Raw genomic sequence first — 20936 nt, 5'->3', positions numbered from 1 at the left:
TTAGTTATCACACTCTTATAACACGGATTCTGTGTTTAACGGGTTAACCTAGTTAACTCAAAAAAAAATTTAATTATTTTTCAACATTTAATATTGATATGATTGAGAATTAAACTTCATAATTTATTTTGTACACCTCCTCACAAAGCACTATTTAATGGATTAGTGCTTTGCTTTGCTTTTTTTTCTTGTTCTTTGATTTTTTTTTCAATCAATATTTTTTTTTATTTAATTTGATCCTTTAATATTAGATTTTTTTCTATTTAGTTGTCACACTCTCATGACACAGATCTCAGGTTTGACGAGTTAACTTGGTTTGGCGGGTTAACTCGGTTGACTCAAATTTATTTTCTTTTTCTTAATTATTTTTTTCCAATTTCATCATTTAATATTAATTTAATTGAGAATTAAACTTTATGATTTGTTTTGTTTACTTTTCATTAGGTTATCCTGGTCTCATGACCCGGGAATAGTGCTTAACCGGTTAACCTGAGTTGACTCGGGTTGTTTTTTGTGTCTTTTATTTAATTGATTTTTTTTATGTTTATCATTCAACATTGAGTCGGTTGAGAATTGAATTTTATAATCTATTTTGTTTTGCTTTTTATGAGAATATATTGATCTCACGATCAAGGTCGCATATTTTAGCATTTTAACTCTAATTAAATTAGGTCATGACCCGAGTCATGAGTCCTTTAACATTGGACTTGTTTTTTATTGGGTTGTCTCTGTCTCATGACTCAGATCACAAGTTTCGCGGGTTAACCCAATTGACTCATTTTTTCTCTTTTTTTTAATTGATTTTTTTTTTCAATTTCATCAATTAATATTGTGTTTAATTAGGAATTAGGCTACATGATTTGTTTCGGTTTATTTTTCATTAGGTTATCCTGGTCTCATGACCCGAGAATAGTGCTTAATGGTTAACTCGAGTTGACTAAACTTATTTTTTGTCATTTTTTTAATTAAAATTTTTACAACTTTTATCGTTTAAACATTAGGCCCGATAGGGACGATTGAGAATCGAGCTTTATAATTTGTTTTGAATTTCTCTCTATGAGGTTATTTCAATCTCAAGACCAAAGTCGTGGATTTGATAAGTTAACCCAGGTTAAATCAGGTCATTTTTTTTTCTATATGATTATCTCGGTCTGATAACTCAGGTCATGAGTTTAGTGGGTTGACTTAGTGTAATATCCCACATCGACGGGTAAGGATTTGGTAGTTGGCCTTATTAGTAGTGTTAGTTGATGACTTGTCAGACATGTTTTGGAGCCATGCGTGGTCACTAAGAACAAATTCATGAGGGCAGTAAGATCCAAAGCGTACAATATCTGGCAGGTTGGGTCGGGTTGTGACATTTGGTATCAGAGCCGACCTCATTGGTTATTCGGTTGTGCCTACGGGATCATTGGGCCCTTTAAATGGGTGGATTGTAATATGCCACATCGGTGAGTGAGGATTTGGTAGCTGACCTTATTAGTAGTGATGATTGCTGACTTGTCAGACGCGTTTTAGGGCCATGCGTGATCACCAAGAACAATCTGTGAGGGCGATAAGGTCCAAAGTGGACAATATCTGGCAGGTTGGGCTGGGTTGTGAGACTTAGGTTGTTTTTTTATGTTTTTTTTAATTGTTTACTTTTTTAATCTCATCCTTCAATATTTGGGCTGGTTAGGGATTATAATTTTTAATTTATTTTAATTTATTTTTCATGGGGTTATCTCGGTCTTATGACCCGGGTTACAAGTTTAACATGTTAACTCGGCTCGTTTTTTTAGGTCATTTTTTAGTTGAATTTTTTTCATCCTTAAACATTGTGTTGATTGAAAATTAGGTTTCATAATTTAGTTTATTTTGCTTTCTAAAGAGCTATCATAGTCTCATCACCCAGTCACGAATTTGACACGATAACCCGGGTAACTCAGGTCAATCTAATATATTGTTTTTTTAATATTAAGAAAAGATATCATCTTGAAAATTTGTTTAATCAAATATTTTTGTTCTTACGGGTTGTATGTATTGTTTTTTGACCAATAAAGTTAATTAGGTTACATCGAGTAAACCTTTACACGATTTAATTTTTTTTCAACTAGAAAAAAAATATTAACAATATTTGAATAGCTTTTTTACGTTCAAGAAACATTTTACTTGACTTGCACATCTAGTTTGTTACTAAAATTTTTATATTTACATGTATATTATAACTTTGAACCCTTAATAATTGTACGGATATTTAAGAAAAAAATTTCCACAATCTTTTTTTTTTTTTTACGATTGACTTTCCATTTTACCGAACATCGCATTCCAATGAATTGACCGCGTTTGGTAACTCGTTTCGTGGCCATTATCGCATTTCACCCTTTTTTGTGGTCATTGTTCAAAACGGCAAACCTTAGTATCGTCTTACTTCCCTCTACCGAAAGACGGGGTCAATCCGTCATCAATTTCAACAGTCAGCGTTTGGTAATTTTCATACGAGGGTGTTTATTTTCATGTTTAAAAAGCTTTTTTGAAATATATATTTTTTGAAATTAATTTTTTTATAATTTAAAATTATTTTAATGTATTAATATTTTAATATATTTTTAATTAAAAAAAATATTTTTAAAAAACAACTATTTAAATACTACCTACCTATATACAGCAACACCCCAGCACCATTTCCTAGTGTGTTTTTTTTTTTAAAAAAAAAAAAATTATTTTGCCGTTCTTCATTTTCCCGATAAAACCCAGAAGAAAAGAGAAAGAAGCTTCTATCTATATTCATCGTCAGAAAGGAAGAAGAGTCATCTCAACACACATGACTTCAGGTAATCTAATTCTGCTCTTAATTTTAATTTTCCCTGTCCAATTTCATTATTTGACCGTCCATCATTTGTTCTATAGTAATGGAAATTATAAAATTTTGAACTTTGGGTGGATTTTGGCTGTTTCAGGTCCCAGATTATGGGAAATTTATAATTCAAGCGTTATATTAAGCTTTTCTTAATTAATTAATTAACTAAATTTTTATGATCAGCTAAATAGAGCAAAAGAAGAAATTCTACTAACATTCGATTGCATTTTTTAAGAATTTGAATAAAATGTGCTTTGGGATTTGGCAGATTATGCACTACAAGTGCCTGATGAGCTGGAGACAGCTCTGCAGTTGAAGACGGTGCAGTACTTGGTTGCACAGAGACCATGGCTTGGTAATGCCCAGTTCCCTTCTCTAATGTTTTTAATTGTTTTGTGTGAATTCTTTTGAAGGTTTGTGTTGCAGATCTTTATGGAGTTAATGTTCGACCTGTTGCACCATATGGAAGTGTAGTTAGAATGGTAAATGTTGATCCAGCGTTGATACACCGTTGCTTGCCTGACGAGCTGCTCTTTGAGGTATTGCACACCAAGATCAAACAAATTATTATGTTTGACAAGTTTTCTTTTGGTTTATTTGCTTGATTGACATGTGTGTATGTTCAGTGTGATTTTCATGAATGGTATTGGATAGGGTACTTGGTAGAATTTGATAATCTACTATGGCTCACAACATTTAGAATTGATGATTAACTTCTTATTGAAAATGAAACATGATGCAGGAAATATTACTTGGCAGAATACCATTTCTTTCACTGCCCTGGCTAATGCCAATATCAAGAACTTGTGTTTGCATGCATTGTAAAAAAGGGGATTCTGTAACTGAGCCAATTTGTTATTCTTGTGCAGGTATTTTCACGTATGGCTCCATATGATTTGGGAAGGGCAGCTTGTGTTTGTCGAAAATGGAGATACACTCTTCGTAACCCCATATTTTGGCGCAATGCTTGCTTAAAGGCATGGCAGGTAGTTAGATATTCATAATATTTCCTGTGATCTCTTGTGTTATTGTGTCCAAGCTTAAATGTGTACTTCTCCTTCATCCTGATTTAGCTGTCTGGAATGGTTGAGAATTATAAAATTTTGCAATCAAAGTATGAGAGCTCGTGGAGGAAAATGTGGCTTCTGAGGCCAAGGATCCGTACTGATGGTAAGAGGAGTTTATTGTTAACTTTCTTGTTCGAAGTTTTAGAATAATATGCATCTTATTTTAGTTTCTGCAAAATTAGGAAGTTCATTAGTGATATAATCTACTATATACTATAGTCAGTGATCTTATTTGGAAAAGGAGAAAGAAAGATGGATTTGGAGTCTGATAAGAAGTTTTGAGTAAAATGTTTTTGCTGTTTTAGGAAACTTATCCAAACTTCTGCTTTTTTTCTCTAACTTTTCTCAACTATTTTTCTTTACCCTGGGAGCTTGCAAAAATAACCCTCAAATGTGTTTTTCTTTTACATGTCAGGTCTCTATGTCAGCAGGAACACCTATATTCGTGCTGGTGTGCGAGAGTGGACCGTCACCAATCCAGTTCACTTGGTATGCTGGTGCTTGCTTGGATAATACACTTCTAGTCTATTTGTGATCAGTGAATGAATACAGTTCCAACTCATGAAACTCAGTTGCATGTATAATCACATGAAAAGATTTAACTGAGAGGAATATTTCAGAAAGGGAAATAAAAGATGCTTCTGCACATATTTTTTTCTTCTCTTAATCACTGTTGTTTTAATTTTTTCCTTTCCTATTGTAGGTTTGCTATTACCGTTACATGAGATTTTTTCCTTCTGGCAGGTTCCTTTACAAAGTAACAATCTTGCAATTAATTTAAGTGCATTTATTTCAGTGCATATATCAAATGGGATTATTGCTTTTCTATCTTTGATGATAACCATTTTGTCTTGTTGTTTTTCATTGTCTAGACTTCTGGTCAAGCAGTAAAAGATGTTGTGAAATGCATGAATTTTCGTGCTTCAAAAACTGATGTTTTTATTGGCCGTCACACTCTGACAGATGACGAGGTATGGGCCTCTATGAGATTGCAAACAATTTTGCTTGTCATATTCTTTTACTGTATTTAGTTTTTCATTAATCTCTGATTTTAGATATACAATTTGCAATGCTATCCCGTCTCATAAAGAACCTGGTTTATTGCAGGTTGAAGCCGCTTTCATGTACCCTGGCTTGCGTCCCACCATGTGGAGAGCCTGCTTGAGGTATTGGACATTCTAGCCTTAATATGTTGCACATTCGAAGTTTGTACTGATTTAATGAATGGAAAAGATAAGCAGATGTATTTGTGGGTGTTGATCTGGCTTATAAGTTACAATTTATTATTATTATTATTATTATATATCTTTTTTTTTTATTTGATTCTTTTAACTTAGACTTTAAGGATGCTTACAAATGGAGCGGTGATGTGGGACAAATAACTTAAACTTCATGTCATGCTATTATGAAAAATGGAAATTTATAAATAGATCTGGCAAGTATGGACCACAACAAACCTTTTTTTTTTTTTTTTTGGGGGGGTGGGGGGGGGGGTGCGGGGAGGGTTCTATTGTGAGCCATTCTATTAATTACTTCGTTGCAGGTTGAGAGGAACAACATTAGGTGCTAACAATAGGATGGATATACTCTCACTTTCTACAAGTAAAGTCAACAGTGATGGTGTAATTGAGCCTGAGGAGGACATTCTTGGACGAGTTGAGTGGCAGGAGGATGATATTTCACGGGTATCTCACAATAGGGGTCTTGCTCCTTTCACATTTGTTCCATTTGAAGAGGTATGCATTGTGTTCAATATGTTGCTGTTAGCCTAATGTATTTTAGCATTAAAAGCTCAAGTAGCCAAGTTCTGTCCTAGTTTTTATGTTGGACTGCTTTTTCTTTTTTTTTTTATCACATTTGACCTTTTCTGCTGTATAGGTGGAAACATCAGTCTTGAACCTGCCTGTGGAAAAGATGGATTATTATGTACCTGGGTAGCACCTGGATCTTTATCATTTGTAAATATGTAAAGATGCCGAAAAGATATGTTTGTACCATATGGTGTTTTTTGCCTTCCGTGTCCATTTGATGCACTAAAATTGTATTTATCAGCTGAAATGCTGTGCCGTGTACCAAATGTTGTAATCTGTTTTGATAATGGACACAGAATTAGAAGCAGCGCACAGACGTTTGACAGTTAATTTTTTTTTCAGTTTCTTTAGAAACGGTGAAAAATGTTAGAAATGGGATGTGAACGTGTCAAGAAAAACAAGTGGGTTGCAGTCAAATCTTTTTCAGGAAAGTTTTCTAAGATTCATGAACTAGTAATTATTACTGAGCCAGGAGCCCAAATGGCATGCAGGATATTTTATCTTTGATCATAGATGGACCTTTTTTTTTTTTTGAAGTAGATGACTCTTGTTCTGAAGTAGCTGCTCGTTACATTCTTGGCATGCATTTCCCATGCCATTGGTTAGATCAATGCGTGCACAAACTATATCCTACAAAATAGATTCAGTGTGCTCCAGTACTTTTGCCGTTCATTTATGTGATTTGGTTGGTTATGTTGCTCGATCAAAATTCTATAGCATTTTCAGCATGCAGTGCGAGTCGCATACTGAATGTGCAAGTCGTTCTTTGAGTTGAATTGGAGGTCACTCCGCTGTCAAAGCATGTACATTTTTTTTTTTTTTTTAGTTTAACGTGGGTGTCCGGGCCAGCTTGCGCGCACCTCGACTAATCCCACGGGCCCTGAAGTTAATGACCATGTAAGCCTCCAGTGGCCATCATATGAGCAATCACAGGGCTCAAACCTGAGACCACAGAGGGAGCAAACCTCTTGATGCTAAAGCATGTACATTCTTGATCATGCTGTCTGCTGGGATTGGACCGAAAGGCTAATTGATGCTGTACTGTCGAGTATTTTGAACAGACGTGCATTTTGGCATTCTTGAATGGCATGAGAATTTGGGAAACAATGGAGTTTCGTATTTCCCGATCGTTTCTTTACACTAAAATTGTCTGATATTTGGCAGTTGCCTTGAACGAGCACCAACGATGATCACAAGTTGCAAATCAGGGACAAGTTAACTTTTGATAGTGGGAATTACAGTAGAGAACACGAGGAATGCTGTGAGAATAATTAAATGCCCAGAAGCAAAAACGAAGAAGTGATTCTTATTATGCTGATGGGAGATTCCTGAACATAACACAGAACACCTTATGAAAACAGTTACTTAGGATTTCACTAGCTGGGGTACATAAGCAGTTCGAGAAACGCAAGCAAACGGCTGCAAGCTACATGCTGGATTTGAGTTCTTCAGACACAAGTGGATTCCATGATGGGTTCCGTGGAAGAAAAGTGTCCTGCCAAGGCAAGGGGCAAGAAACAAAGCCTCGTAAGTCGGATGCCTCCACAAAACAGTAACGGGGCTTTGCTTATGGTTCTAATAAAAATTGAAGCTAATCAGACCAGTAGGATGCGAATCAGTAGTCAAGAAATAGATTTACAGTTGAATCGTAGTCGAAATGGATTGAATTGCAAAAATTCTCATGCCTTAAATTCAGAGGATACAAAGCAGTTAATGTCAATTTAATTACTCGTATTTTCCTGCATTTGTCAATGAAAAACACAAAGGCGACCCGAGGCATATAGAAAAATATTACAAAAATGATAAATCCATATCCTAAAGATTAATAAACCCACCAAACATACAGATCATACCACAATAACAAGACCCGAAAGGCAAAAGGGCCAAAAAAAGTATCAAAGACTGCAGGAAAAAAAAGAAGAAGGAAAACCCAGAAAGAGAAACTAATAGGATAATTGAACTTACAGAGACATAAGAACAAGTGGGGATGATAGACATGGAGTGGGACTTGGCGTGATCGAAGGCTGCAACACAGAGGTGAGAAGCCATGCCTAATCCCCTTTTGGAACGTGGCACATAGGTGTGCAATATGTCCATCACTTTCCCATCATTTACGAGGACATATTCTATGTATGCCTCCTTGTCTTCGGTTTCAAACCTGCGCTGCTTCTCGTTCCACACAATTCTGGGTCCTTCAGTCGCCGATGCTGTTGTTGCCGATGCCGCTGCCATCTCTTCTCTAGTGTCTGATTTCGTGTGTTATGTCCTTTTTATGTGCCTGTGTTTTTGGCGGTTCTGGTCAAGTCGTCTGTGCGGTTCATTGATTCTGGATGGCAAGACTCGGTTGTGAAGATAATTTATTAGCCAGTCAATTGGAGCCGTCCATCATCATCTGGTAAATTATATGGCTTTAATAAAACAGATCATCCTCACGAGTAGCCAAATTGCATACATATAATTCGCATTTTAAAATGCTGGAACTCTCCATCTGGTCAAGTCTAAACCCCCCACGATTTGGAGTTCATCACGAAACAAATACAAATATAAGGTTCAGATGAACTAATGACATTGGCCAGACATTTCTACATTTTTTCCCCTCGTTTTACGGGCAGAAATGGTCTGTGGTTCTTGGATTAGAATTAGTATCATTGCCAAGACATCTCAGCTAGCTGTTTATGATTTTGAAGGGGTAAAATAAAAAAAAAATTAGTTGTCCCTAGTTTTATTTTATTATGACTAAAATTTAAACTGATTTTTTAAAAGTTAGGGTTGGTAGTATTAAAAATAAAATAAAAATCATCTTAAAACATCATACATAAAATAAATTATTTCTTGTTTGTTTTTAATAATAAAAAATATCTTTTGTGCTTATATGTTAAAGGTTTTACATAAACTAATACATGTATATTTGTTTTTAAGGATAAAAAACTATAATGACATAAGACAATGATTTAGAACCTAACCTGACCATAAAACTCGATCCACACTTTTAAAATATGGGCATCGAATCCAAAGAGATGGTGAATGATAAATTGAGCTATGATCCATTTATGTTCTAAAATGAACCCAAAAATCATTATTCACACTCAAAAGTGTTTGTGAGAACTGGAGGCTTACTTGATCATTAACTTCAGGATCTGTTGGGATTAGTCGAGGTGCATGCAAGCTGACCCGGATGCCCCACATGAATTAAAAAAAAGTGTTTGTGAGGTCACATGGGTTCAACCTAAGCCTACACATAACAATAGGGAGAAGCACATCGAAAGAAGACTAATCACTTGTATTTTCAAAACAGACTTTTGGTTTTTATATGAAAATCATAAAATTTTAACTTCTTTAGGACAAGATCCTTATAAAGAATGTGTCATCCATAAGTTGATTTTGATAAAAATAAAATTTTTATTAGCATTTTCATAAAAGAAAATTACAATAAGGTATTGACTTCTCAGAGACAACATCCTTATAAGGAATGTACCATCATCGGGTCGATTCTTTTAGTAAAAAATATTATTTATGTTTTAAAAAAAACAGTAAGATTTTGATTTCTCGAGGATGGAATCCTTATGAGGAATGTACCATCCTCATATCATTTATTTGATAAAAACAAACAACTTCTTTTTTAAACAACAAAGTTTCAACTTCTTAAGGATGGGATCCTTATAAGGAATGTACCATTCTCGGGTCTTTTCTTTGAAAAAAAAAACTTGTTATTTATATTTTTTTAAGACAATAAAGTTTTGACTTCTCGAGGACATGATCCTTGTGAGGAATGTACCATTCTCAGGTCAATTCTTTGATAAAAACAAAACAATGCATAATGAAAAAAAATATCAAAAATTATTATTCGACATGAATTTCACAACATTCTCACTTAGAAAATCAACTATATACAAGCAAACACAAATAAACAAAAAACATACAGGAAATATATCATCCACATATGAAAACACAATATATGTCAAATATACATCCACACATCAAAACTACAATGCAAAGTAAATATACATCATCCATAATTATACATTACAGAATACTTAAAATAAGCAGATCAATACATTGGAGATTTTGAGATTGACCTTAAGAAGGAGTTGGGATCATATATGAATGGAAATGGGTAGTGGTTGTGCATGCACCTCATATGTGGAAGCTAGACAGATGTTGGGTAGTGGAGGGTGTATTTGTCTCATGTGCGGTGTTTGAACCTACAAAATCAACAACAAACTACTAGTTCTTTGGTATAAAATTGATGTGAATATTGCTAGATTGTTTTGAGTATGGGTTTGGGCATATCTAATGACAGCATTTATAGTGGTTGTAGGCAGTTTCAGGTCTGATTAAAAACTGTTTAAAGAGAAAAGGTTATGATGAGTTTATTGGAGATGGAGGCGAGTATGAGAGTTATGACATTGTTCTATTTAGTGGTGGTGATGGAAGACCTATAGTGAAGATGAGTAAGTCTATATGATATTGACGGTATAGGGACTGATGAGCTATGTTGTTGTGATTTCTAGGTTTGTGGAGCTGCTGTTGTGGAGATGGGTTTGTGGGGGTGATGTCATGAAGGATATGAGGATGTTGTTAAAGGTGGTCTTGTAGCTGTAAATGAGAGAGAGGGGATAAGATAAAGGGGTGGCTATTTTAGATTTAAGAAGGAGGTTGTTGGTTATTGATATTTTGGAGGCTAGGATTTTGTTTTTTTGTTAGGTTGTTAGGTTTCTTTATCTTGATATATTTTTTGGTGTTTTGTTTTCTATTTTCTTACTTTGTCAGATTTCTCTCCATGTTTACCTGTGTATATCACCCATGCCTTCTTTTTTTTTTATGAGCTAACGCATTTCTATTTATAATTTTAAATCTTATTAGAAAAGGAACATATCAATTAATATGAGGATTTTTTTTTTATTTTTTTCTTTAATGAAAATCTTAAAATTATGGTATTTTTCATTTTTTTTAAAATGTACATGATTGACTCTTTCCAAATAACTACCATTTTTTTTCTTTATGACAATCTTGGTATTTTTTTGCTAGAAAAACAATCAAAATCTTCATTTATTAGAATAAGCTAAATTTCTTCATTTCCATCTTAATCATAATCTAATGTTTTTAATGAACTCAAAATCTCTTCATTTCCTTCTTAATCACAATCAAATATTCTCATTAAGCTCAACTATCATTTTTATTTTTCCTCTTTTATTATTTTATTTAACTCCTTATAATTTTGGTTCTTTTTTTTTCTTACCTATCATTTTCAGTATCCAATCCTTTAATCATTTTTATTTTCATTTATTTTTTGACAAAACATTAGAAAATCAGTGGGTCAAAATTAGGTTATGACAACTACCCCCTCTTTATAATATTGAGGGTATATAAATATTTAAAGATTTACTATCCCTGGACTTTGTACGGTAAGTTTGTAAAGAAAAGAAAAATAACGCTGGAAGCATGGTTATTTTAGAAAAAAAAAACAACATAAACAAACAGTCTCATCTAGTGACGACTACCCTAAAAACAAAATGAATAAAACAAAACAATTATCATTAAAAGTTGACTACCCTCAACATAAATCAATCAAACAAATAGTCTTATCGAGAGGTAACTAAATAAAATAAACAAAACAAAAAAAATAGCACCTTACCACTAAACTAGATTTGTTTGGTTAAGGTGCACACCACTTTCAATTGAAAAAGAAGTTCCTTGTCGAGAGGTGACTACCCTCATAATAAATTAAATAAAAAAATAGTTTCATCAAGAGGTGATTATCCTCAAAACAAAATGAATAAAACAAAGCAATTATCATTGAGAGACGATTACCCTAAAAATAAATAAAATAGATAAATAGTTTATTCGAGAAGTAACTACCCTTAACATAGAATCTAAATGGATCAAAATTGTAAGATGGTCAACCTTAACATGAAATTTAAAATGGGTCAAAATTATTAGATGACCAATCTCAATATAAGATTTAAAATAATTCACTCAAGATGCATGAACTTCATTTCATCATTTTAGGCTTTGACCTTAATTCATTCATATGATTCTTGTAATATTAGGTTCACTTATTTGCTCAATCTTGGCTTCTAAGTAGGGAATTCTTGTAATATCCATTAGCAAATTTCTATTATAAGATCTCATTTGCCCTCGAATTGCTTTCAAATTTATCTTTCATTATTCAATTTTATTTTTTTCATTCATACTTTTAGTCTTTTAATACCTTGTTGTAACTTCCTTCAATAAAATTCTTTGTCAGACATTTATTTTATCCTCGTGCTTAATTTGTTTTTAAACTATTCATTTTGCCTACTAAGCCGAGAAATAAAACTCATTCCTTTTTTTCTACTTTTTTTTTGTTTGTCAAGTTTGTGCGATTAATATCAATATCAATCATGTAGTGGATGTAGTGGACCAAGGAATGTAGGTTTTTGAAAATATAGTTGTGAAGTAAAAAGTCATTGTAGTAGTCGTGTCAAAGAAATAGGATGAACATGGAAAAATAAAAACTTTGAATAAAATTTGGCTAAATTTATACTTTCATTTATTATATTTCATGAGGAAAGTATATCTTTAATCATTAATTTGGCTAAATTTATAATTTCATTTATTATATTTCATGAGGAAAGTATATCTTTAATCATAACACTTTTTCACAACATCTGAATTTATAGGCTTTGACAATTATCTACCATTTATATATGATAAAATAAATGTTCTTTATGAAAATGCTTTTTTGATTATATAAGGACCCTCGTAATTAGATGTTTATTTACTTCAATCTTCCCCAAGAACTTACAAAATCTTTTTCAATACCAAATCTCCTTCATGAAAATCTTATGGGTATACTTTTTTATCTCAGGCTTTAGCTATTCTCTTCTGATACAGCTACGTATGACAAATTCTAGCCAACCTTTTTTCAATAATCAAGTTTAATTTCTCGTATTGGACCTTAACTCATTCTAACTCTTATAGCTCTACTTTTAATATCATTAGAGAAGGTATCTTTACTTTAAAGGGTATCACTACCTCCATCCTAAATACTAGAGAGTAAGGGATTGCTTTTGTAGATGTTCTTGTAACAATTTGATAACCATGCAATGTGTATAGAAGCATTCATGCCAACCTTTATAGGTGATGACTATTTTCTGCATTATTTTCTTTATGTTCTTATTCACTACCTCTACTATCCCATTCATTTTAGGTCTAAGATGATTGATCTTCCATTGTTGGTTTAAATCCTGAATCATATTTTCATTGAAATTCTTAGTGTTATTGTTATTATCATCTTTGGTAAATCATAACAACAGACAATGTCTTTCTCAATAAACTTCAGACCACTTTCTAAGTAATATAGGCATATAAATTCACTTCAGTCCATTTTTTAAAATAGTTAATTGCTACCAAGATGAACCGATATTTGTTACTAGCCTTCTAATTTTTTGGGAAAATCACATTAATTCTTTGTATTGCAAATGGCCAAGGTGTTGTTATATGGTAGAGAGGAATTAGTAGTGTCTTTATCTTATCAGGATGATCATTGCAACTTTTCTCCATTATGGTCAAAAAGTATCCATTTTGTGCCTGTTTATATATGTAATATAAACATCTTAATAGAGTTCCATAAAATCCTCTCATGTATAGAATATCTCCATCTAAGAAACAATAAATTGACAATATCTTTAGAGTTTTTCTATTCATTTTATTCATATCGAGTGAATATTCATGATTTATAATGAACTATCTGATATCTTGGTACCAAAGCTTTCCATTTGTTTCCTCCTCAACTTAACAACAATAAGTAGGGTCATTCTTTATCTTAATGCATAGAGGTTGTAATTCTTTATCGCAGTTGATTTGGGTTATTGATGCTAATATGACAAATGCATCTGCAAAACAATTCTTATCTCTACTTCGATGAGTGAACTTAACCTTTTCAAATTTGTTGGCTATCTTGACATGGTTACAAATTTAACTTCTTATCTTTCATTTTTATTTTCCTTTCACTCGGCAAATTATCTATAGAAAATCACCATATACGTCAAGTTTTTTAACTTTCCTTTTCAAAATAGCCTCAAGCTTATGGATACTTGCCTTATATTTTGTTATGTTGTTAATGCATTAAAATTGTAATTTGATTATCATTGGATATTACTCCTCAGTTGGTTAACTGAGTATAACACCCACATCATTGCTAGATATATTTAATATCGTATTAAAATACAAGGTCCACATATCTTCACCTAACTTTTTTTTTTACAACCACAATCTTTAGAGGAAAGAAGGAATGACACGATCCAAGCAATACTAAGAGATCCGTTAAAGGTTCTGATTGGTGTAATGAAAAAAGTGAGGGCTAAGTGGTTTAAAGAGGCTTTCAATGGATTTCTTCAAAAACACATGGGCTAAAGTGGACTTCAAGACGCATTAAGGCTAAGTAGTTCAAATTTGTTAGCTATCTTGACTTCTCATTTTCTTTTAACAGCCACAATCTTTTCATTCAGGAATTCATACCACAAGGTATCATAATCATCAACCAAATGATCTATTTTAGCACTTTCTTTCACTAGCTTTATAGTCAAATAAATGGTGTCATATTTCACCAATATGACTTTCCACAATGCAATTATGTTGGACAAGTAAGGCTTTTAAAAGAGATACTTAATTACATTACTTTTGGATACCAACCAAGTTCAATAATAAAATATGTAATGCTTGAGTCTTCAAGCATTCCATACCAGACCACAACATATATTTTCTAGGAAAGTATATCGAGATTTGCAGTTCATAAACTTCTTACTCAAGTAGTAAATGACTTTTCATTTTTTTCAAGAATTATTACGCTTACCAATAACACATCCCATAACAGTTTATATCACAGTCAAGTACATGATTAATGGTCTTCCTGAAACTAGTGAGTTCAAAAATGATGGATTACATAGATATTGTTTTATCTTATGAAAATCTATTTGATAATATCCATTCTATACTCTAGGATTTTTTTGCAAAGCAGGTGAATATTTCCTTCTTTGTTTTAGGCTCTAGTATAACTTGTATTGCTTTGAATTTATCGATGTCAACTTCAATGCCTTCATTTCATACTATGAACCTTAATAATTTTCCTTATTTTACTTTAAATGTGCACTTTGACATATTCAATTTGATCATATACTTCCTCAACTTCTCAAAGAGCTTTCTTAATATTTAGATATGATATTCCATTTCATTTGACTTAGAAATCATGTCATTCATATACACTTTGATTTCTTTATATATCATGTCACGAAACAGATTTATCATTACTCGTTTCTATATTGCTCATGCTTTTTAGTCCAAAGAGCATGACTTTGTAACAAAAGGTTTCCCAATACATGATGAAAATGGTTTTTTTATTATTATTATTCTCCACCATACTAATTTGATTATACCTAAAAAGTCCATCCATAAAGAAATATTTAAATTATTGGCTATATTATCCACAAGTATATCAATATGGGGTAAAGAAAAATTATCTTTAGGACTTGCTTTGTTTAAGTCTCTAAAATCCACGCACACTCTGACTTTCCCTTTTTTCTTCGGAACTTCCACAATATTTGATACCCATTAATGGCATTCAACCACTTCTAAGAATCTGGTTTCCCATCGCTTACACATTATCAGAATATTCAGCCGTATTTTTTTTTGCTTTAATTTTACTGATGTGTAATTTGAAATTAAAAGTAGCATGTGTAACATGATAACATTGTCTAGCCTTAGTATATTTGTATATGACTATGAAAACACATCTGTTTATTCTTTTAACAAGGCAATCATGCTACTTTTCTCATCTTTAGGAATCAAAGTTCCAACCTTTAACTATGTTTCATTCACTTTGGTGCCACATTCATCAATTTTAACACTTTTTGGTTTGATTTTATACGTCGTTCATATTGTTCAATTAACTTGGCAGACTTATGCATGTCTTTCTCACCCCACTCTTTCTTATTTATTGCAATTAAAGTTTCACCAAAATTAGACCAAATAATTTCAAAGTAATTATTTTGTATTTTAAGGCAACAGTCATTCTGAATATTCATGCAAAACAAGTAGTGCAAATAAAAAGGTGGAAAAAAGCAAAAAAAGAAAGAAGCAAAACAAGATCCACAAAGAAAGGAATTGCATGACCTCATACTGATGTTAAATGGATAAAATAAATTTCACAAATGAAAAGGTTATTTTCCAGCATCATGAGCTATAATTATTGAAAATATAAAAACAAAGTAATGAAAATTACTTAGACTAAAAAACAATAGGAATTTCTTCAATGAACTAATTATCGAGCTCTTCAACTTCTAAATATTTTCTAATAAGTTAAGTTACACCTATTTATTAGCTTAATACATTAATGGTCAACTATGAACGAGTCAATGTCTTGGTGCTTGAGCCTAAACTAGGCCATTTCCACATGCCATAAGTGTGTTTGAGCCTAAACTTGGCCCAAGCTTTTAAATTTGGTATGGTCAATTAAGTGAGCAGATGATGAATCATCCCTTCGATTAACTTAGAAAAAACTGCAGTAAATGACACGTTGTTTGCTGTAATTATTTTTCATCCATCTTCAGTTGTAGGAAAATTAAAGTTGACTATTTAAACTCCTAAAACTCAACTCTTAACTTGGTTTTACATGAAAATACCTAAAAACAATTATAGAACCTCAATAAATCCATTCTTTATCCTAGAAAGACATTTAATCACTCTAAAAATTGAAATATAACTAGATAAAAAACACATTATGGATTTTGATATACTTTTCTGACATGTTTAAAGGGCAACACCACATTAATTGAATTCTTATATCTAAGACAAACTCATTGACATTAAGGGTGTGTTTATTTTTGTTGTTGAGGTTGAGTTTTGTGCATAGGGCCCATTAAAAAAGCTAGAAAAAGCAAGAAAAACTAGCTTTTATGGTTGAGTTTTGTGCATAATTGGGTTGTACCCAACCTCAACCTCAACCACAAAAACAAACACACTTGATTAATATTTTTTGTGGTCGTAATGTGGCTGAATGAAATTTTTCTCTCTCTCCCTCAACACACATGGAATGAAACATAAAAAAAAAGTTTAAGGTCAAAACATAGAAACTTAAAAGAACATGAACTAAATCTGGAAAACAAAAACTTTAAGGATCAAACTTAAGTTTTTAACACCTTTGAACAATAAAAATAAAAAAGGATTTGTTTTTTTGTGTTTTTATTTTGTTTCTTGTTGTTTCAAGTTTTTTTTTAACTGTAACATAATATTTTGTAAAATCGACATTTAATTTAATGTTGAAATATCTTATGACTCCTCAAACATGCAAGAGTATGCCAAATTGAAATAATTTATAAAATATAAAACCATGTCAACATAACATGATATGATAAAATTGAAAAGAAATAAAGTTCAATGAACTTGTATTATATAAATTTTCAATGATTGAAAAAAAAAAAGGGACAATTGTGGATTGCCTAATGCAATTGACAATGAAACATTGAGAAAATGCATTGAGGACACTATAGTAAAAGCCTGCAAGTTGTCAAAAAAACACTTTTCAAAATATATTTTTATTTCTTTGTTTGAAAATAAAAATAGATATTTGTAAGCAAGGTCATGATTAATATGGAGAAAAATGTGTTTTTTTATAGTCAAAATTTTCTTTTCTCATTCATGATTGTTTTTGTTTTTACAATAACATGTTTTTTTTTAACAGCATGGTTTATCAAATAATAACTAATTAAAATTTTAAAAAAATCCATAATAATTCTAATAACTTTATTTTCTCATTCATATTTTTTTTGTTTCTATGAAAATATATATTTTTTTTATTAGAATGACTATTTTCAAATGGATAATCGTGAAAGGAAATTTCAATAAAAAGTAAAAATAAATCATGAATCCATCATTTAATGAATATAAAAATAATAAATATGAGAAAATTGGATAAAAAAATAAAAAAATAGATATTATATTCTTATTGAATATTAATAAGATTTTTAAAAAAAAACTTCATATATTAGGTTAATATATGATTAATCATAAAATAATTGTTAATTTCACCATTAAAACTTTAATGTTCTTGAAATCCATGGCGTTATTGGATTATTGTTTAAATATCATTTTAATAAATTTATTCTAAAACTTGTAAAGAGTGAGAGAGAGAGCTAATGATTGTTTAACAAACAAGTTAGGCAAGCCTACTTTTATTTTAAAATAAACAGATAACACATCATTTTTCTAATTAAAAGGTATGTTATATTCTAGTGCAGATTTTAGTCATCTTCGATGGTTATAACGTTGGGTTCCAAGTTTTTAAGCATTTAAAACTAATTTTTCAATTTTTTTTCTTCTTTAAACACATATAAAACGTCTTAGGGACCTCATTAAACCTCTGTTTAACCTAAAATGTTTTTTTTATAGCTAGAATATGTTCGTCCGATCTTTTTCTCTCTCCTCCCATTTCTCACCACCTCTCTTTCCTGTCTCAGTACTTAGGGACTGAAACATAAAAAATAAAGTTTAAGACTATAACATAAGAACCAAATAATGCAAAATCTAGAATTCTATGGACTAAACTGAAGTTTCTCGTGCCTTTTTAAAATCAGGATTTATTTTTATTTATTTTGTTTTGATCCTTGGTTTTTGAATTTTTTAACTATAATCTAAAAATTTATTTTGTAAAATTAAGCTTTAATTTAATATCGTACAATTCTTAAACACTTCACATACGTGAGAGTATACAAAGTAAAAAGATATCGACACATAAAACATTCTAATATAATTTGAGAAGATGATACCGGAAAGAAATAATGGGGAAAAAAAAATTGTATTGTGGAAATGAATAGTGATTGACAATGTTCTTTTAGTTTTTCTTCAGCAACCGCAATTAGGAAAGCAGAATCAGCGTCCCATGTTTGCTATTGAAGAAAGGGCGTGCGAGTGACAGTCTACCTCACTGTCCTCTGCGCACGTCAATCTGAGACTTCTTTATAAAATGTCGGCCATAGTTTTGTGAAATAAATATTTCGGCGGAAATCGAAAGGTACCGGATTTGATTTAGAAATGTAGCTTTGATGATTGATTAACCTGTTGCAGCCAATGGCAGCTGCTTCTACTCTGGCTGTGACTCATCATCGAATGGCACAGTAGTCATACAATACATTTAATTCATTATACAATGCTGTATTGTATTTGTATGACTACCGTGCCATTCAAAGAGAAGAAAATAATGAAGGTTGTGGTTGGGGGATCTTTTGGTCTTTTCAAGTGACTTATTAGTCATTTATGATTTGTCAAGAGATATACTATACGTGTCTTTTTCTTTTCTTTTTTTACACAAAAATAACCTTCGTGCCCTTTGGAGCAGTTTTCCTAGGCTATTAGGTGATGGTATTTAAGTATTTTAAATTTTTAAAATATAGTAAAAAGATATATTTACTCTTAAAATCCAAAAAACTAAATCATGTGTTCAAGAACTTTTTTGTTCTTTTACGTTTGGTTTTTCATTAATTTAACATATATATAGTTTGGTCTTTTAAGTTAATTAATTAATTTTAAAATTGAAAAAAATTGATGTCACGTGTTATACATATACAGAGCGTGTGAAAGGTGTCCATGCTATTTGGATGACGAGTACAACACTTTCTAGTTGTCAAACCCACACTTCCATCGTGTTGTTCAAAGAACTAATGTATCATCTTCCTTCTAGTGTGGAGCGTGTCATTGTAAGTACTACAGTTTTTCATTTGTCTTCTTTATTCTTGGTATTTCTATTTTAGTTTTTATTTTTAAAAAAAATTTTGTTTCTTGACCTTTTTATAAAAAATTTATTTGTTTTCAATTTATTCCTTCAATTCTAATTTGTCATGTTTTATTTTTTTCAATTCAATCCTTTTTTTTATTTTTTTTCTTGGCTCTTTTCTAAAAGTTTTATTGATTTTTAATTTCATTATTCAATTCAAGTTTATGGTGTATTGTTTTTTTCGATTTAGTACTCATTCTTTTGATTTTTTATTCTTTTTGTTAAAGTTATTTTTCTTTTTAATTTAACCCACCAATAAAAAATTTGGGTTGCCGTCTAATTTATTTTTTATTTTGGTTTCCACCCTCATTCTTTTACTTGCCATTTTTTTTTATTTTAGATGCTTTTGTTAATTGATTTTTTTCTCGGTTTCATCTTTTACTATTTGATTTGCTCGAGATTGAACTTTATGTTTTCTTCCTATATGTTGCTTCCAACCTAATAATTCGTGTCACGAGTTTGAATAATTAATAGGGGTTGACACCTTTTTTTAGTCTATTTTCTTTTTTGATTTTATCATTCGACACTTTTTTTTAAAAGACTGGCTTTGTGGTTTTCTTCAATTTATTTTCTATTGAATTATCCCGATCTCATGACCTAGGTCATGAGTTTTACAAGTTGACCGGGGTTGGTTCGCCACTTATCACCTAGATTACATGTCTATCACGTTACATTGGGGTGATTTTTTTGTCCTTTTTTTTTATCTAATTTCGTGCTTCCAAGGTTTTTTTTCCAAAAGTTATTGTGATGATTTTTTTTCCATTTATATACACAATTAATTCTTGATTTATTTAATTAGATGTTTGCATAACTTTTTTTTATTTATATTTAGAATTGTTTTATATTAAAAATCACGTCGAAAAAGTCTGTGAATTCAATTTTTTTTGCTGAAAAAATATGCGACCCACAATAGAGCGCGTGCAAAATAACTAGTTAAAACTAAAAAAACATTATTTAAAAAATATCTGGTAATAAAAGAAAATAAATTTGATGTTTAATAAATTCTAATTTTTACTGTTTAAAGTTCCTATTCAACACTCTTTTAATTATATACTTCAATCCTTCTTAACTTGGGCAAGATTAACGATCATTATACAAACTATTAGAACTTAAATTAAAAAAAAAGAATAAAATCAATTGGTATTTCTAACTTCAAATTCATAAAGACGGGATCTGTATTTAAAAAAAAATATTATAATTTTACAATTAAATATTTTTAAAAAATCAATTTATAATTTTACACGGGATCCGTATTCATCTTCAACTGGCTCAGTTGGCATACCGAATCATCATCTTAAGCTACCAAAAAAATAATATACATACATACATAGATACATACATACATATACATACATACATACATACATATAAAAGAAAATGAGAAAAAAAAAAAAGAAGGGAAAATCCTTTAT

At 31.2% G+C, this 20936-nt stretch overlaps 2 protein-coding genes across 2 annotated transcripts; one reads left to right on the top strand and one right to left on the bottom strand.

Moving 5' to 3' along the window:
* The first annotated feature begins 2648 nt into the window (after positions 1–2648).
* LOC7469160 (F-box protein 7) lies at positions 2649–6047 on the top strand. The gene is made up of 11 exons (XM_002307402.4): positions 2649–2813; positions 3108–3194; positions 3266–3378; positions 3709–3825; positions 3913–4009; positions 4322–4395; positions 4610–4663; positions 4779–4877; positions 5014–5072; positions 5450–5642; positions 5785–6047. The coding sequence occupies exons 1-11, from the start codon at positions 2804–2806 to the stop codon at positions 5842–5844; spliced, it is 963 nt and encodes a 320-aa protein (XP_002307438.3). The 5' UTR covers positions 2649–2803; the 3' UTR covers positions 5845–6047.
* A 957-nt stretch (positions 6048–7004) lies between these two features.
* Positions 7005–8133, bottom strand: LOC18099595 (acetyltransferase At1g77540-like). Its single transcript, XM_052453359.1, has 2 exons — positions 7683–8133; positions 7005–7212 (listed from the first exon to the last, which is right to left on the bottom strand). Exons 1-2 carry the CDS (start codon positions 7947–7949, stop codon positions 7144–7146), a joined length of 336 nt encoding a protein of 111 aa, XP_052309319.1. The 5' UTR covers positions 7950–8133; the 3' UTR covers positions 7005–7143.
* Between the last annotated feature and the right edge of the window lie 12803 nt (positions 8134–20936).

The sequence above is a fragment of the Populus trichocarpa genome, chromosome 5 (assembly GCF_000002775.5).
Source record: "Populus trichocarpa isolate Nisqually-1 chromosome 5, P.trichocarpa_v4.1, whole genome shotgun sequence".
Taxonomy (NCBI): domain Eukaryota; kingdom Viridiplantae; phylum Streptophyta; class Magnoliopsida; order Malpighiales; family Salicaceae; genus Populus; species Populus trichocarpa.
This window is presented reverse-complemented; position numbering and strand designations above follow the sequence as displayed.